The sequence below is a fragment of the Mycetomoellerius zeteki genome, unplaced genomic scaffold (assembly GCF_001594055.1).
Source record: "Mycetomoellerius zeteki isolate Tzet28-1 unplaced genomic scaffold, Tzet1.0 scaffold113, whole genome shotgun sequence".
Lineage (NCBI taxonomy): Eukaryota > Metazoa > Arthropoda > Insecta > Hymenoptera > Formicidae > Mycetomoellerius > Mycetomoellerius zeteki.
The window spans coordinates 1,514,864-1,517,006 of NW_017256051.1; the positions used below are offsets into that span (position 1 = coordinate 1,514,864).

At 35.1% G+C, this 2,143-nt stretch overlaps 1 protein-coding gene across 1 annotated transcript; it reads left to right on the top strand.

Moving 5' to 3' along the window:
* Nucleotides 1-1,798, top strand: Osi20 (DUF1676 domain-containing protein Osi20). The gene is made up of 2 exons (XM_018455484.1): nucleotides 1-717; nucleotides 1,085-1,798. Exons 1-2 carry the CDS (start codon nucleotides 150-152, stop codon nucleotides 1,327-1,329), a joined length of 813 nt encoding a protein of 270 aa, XP_018310986.1. The 5' UTR covers nucleotides 1-149; the 3' UTR covers nucleotides 1,330-1,798.
* Nucleotides 1,799-2,143: the final 345 nt, after the last annotated feature.

Genomic DNA, 2,143 nt, shown 5'->3' on the forward strand with positions numbered 1-2,143 from the left:
GATGATCGCTCACTTGCACAGGTGGACGATCAATTGCTTTTATTGACACGCGGTACCGCGAAAACAACGAGTGGAATCCACACGAGACGGCAAGGAAGAAAACACGGATAACTCAAATAATTTTTTACAAAACGTGCCAAAGAAAGAAAATGGATACCAACGTGCGACTGACAGCATCAGTAGGCGCGATCATTCTGTTGATTGGATCTTGCGCGGCTAATCAGGACTTTTTGATAAATTCCTTGAATGAATGTATAAAGATGGAATCCTGGACATCTTGTTTGAAGCATCAAATTTTGACTCATCTCGATAACAAACTGGGGGCCACCACGGAAGTGAGATCGCTCGAAACCGTTGACGAGGCGATCGTCGCCAGGACCTTCAAATATTTCAAGAGTTTCGATTACGGAGTTGATTTACCTTTCGTCGATGCTAGTTTGAAATACAGACCTAGCAGAAGTCTGATTGATCTTGACATTGAATTTAAGAACAATGACGTAGACACTAGTCAAGCTCGAGGACTTTTGAAAAAAAAGCTTCTGCTACCATTCTTGCTGCTGTTGAAATTGAAGTTAAAGGCTCTAATGCCTATTTTTGTTGCTATTGTTGGAATAAAAGCTCTAAAAGCTCTTGTTCTATCGAAGCTTGCCATTTTGATCGTGATTGGATTTGTTGCTATACAACTCTTCAAGAAAGGCGGCATGATGATGCCGATGGGTATGTATATATATAAATATTTAATATTGTAGTAGCTCTAATATTTAACATAAAGAGTAACTTTCTATATTTATTACGAGAATTACAGGTAATTATATACTGCTATCAATATAGAACCCCAACTCATTTTTCTTAATTCTCTCATAATCAGTTATATAAAGTAATTTCACTTTTTTGTATATAAGAAGAATATTATTTTATAATTTATTAAATGTTTCAATATTTATTAAAACGTAAAGGAGATATGTATTAAATATTGTATGGAGATTTGTATTAAATTTTAGAGAATAATTACAGCAGAAAAGTTTTACATTTGCGCTGTGTAAATTTCATAGAATGCATGAAAAGTGAAATTTTTCGATCGTAGGAATGACTATGGAACCGGCATCGACATATGGTGTTCCATCTATGCTCTCGACGACGTCGAGCTACGATCCCGTCAATACGTGGGATGGTAACGGTCCTTATTCCCGTGTTTGGACGCCGACCAATGGTGCGGATGCCCAAAACCTTGCTTATAGTTATTATTCGCCTGGCAGCTCCAATTCATACAGCTCAGCAGGATCCTCTTCATCGTCTTCATCTTCAAGCAGCTCAACGAATTACAACTGAACTCGTCCTAAAGTCTCACTAATGACGCATCGATCAATCATCATCGATATTGCCCTTATGAACGCATTCCCGATCGTACGTCAGCAAATAAGTTACGACCAAAGAAACGCCAAATAATCAAGTAACTCGCTGACGATCGATGACATTGCGATGTCAATTTCGTTAACGAAAGCGGCTCATTCAAAGACTGTCGGCTCCATGCCGGCTATAATTGTAGAATCGTTTTGTCGATTCAACAAAACTTACATTGAGCGACAGCGGATTTGTTAACTTATCGAGAAATTAGTTACGCTAATTAAATTTTTGATTAAGTCTAAGAATCCGTAATATTCTAATATCGCCTGACATTCAGAATATGTTGCAATTAGAATTAATTAAATTTCTTTAGAGAATTATTCGGAACATCGACAAGCCGTTCACTATTTTTCTTTAAGTGTAACATGTACACACCAAAGAATAATTAACAATGAACATCTTTATATCAAATATAAAAATACGTGAAAGATATTGACAATGTATAGATATGTTGCCAAATACATTTACGAGGCGATGCAAGATTATTTCTTCGGTGGACATTGACTATTTATTTTTCGTGTAACATAATTATTTATTATTATCTTCGCAATTGTTAATAAAAGCATTTCTTGTACAATAAATTGATATTTCGTATACATTTATGTTTTCCTCATTTCATTTCTATAAAATTTCTGTAATATTCTCAAACAAATATATCAAATCAACCCTTAGGAAAAAGTGTTTCAATAAAGATAATGATTAAATATTTAGTAAGTGATGATATTTCATCAGTTACTGA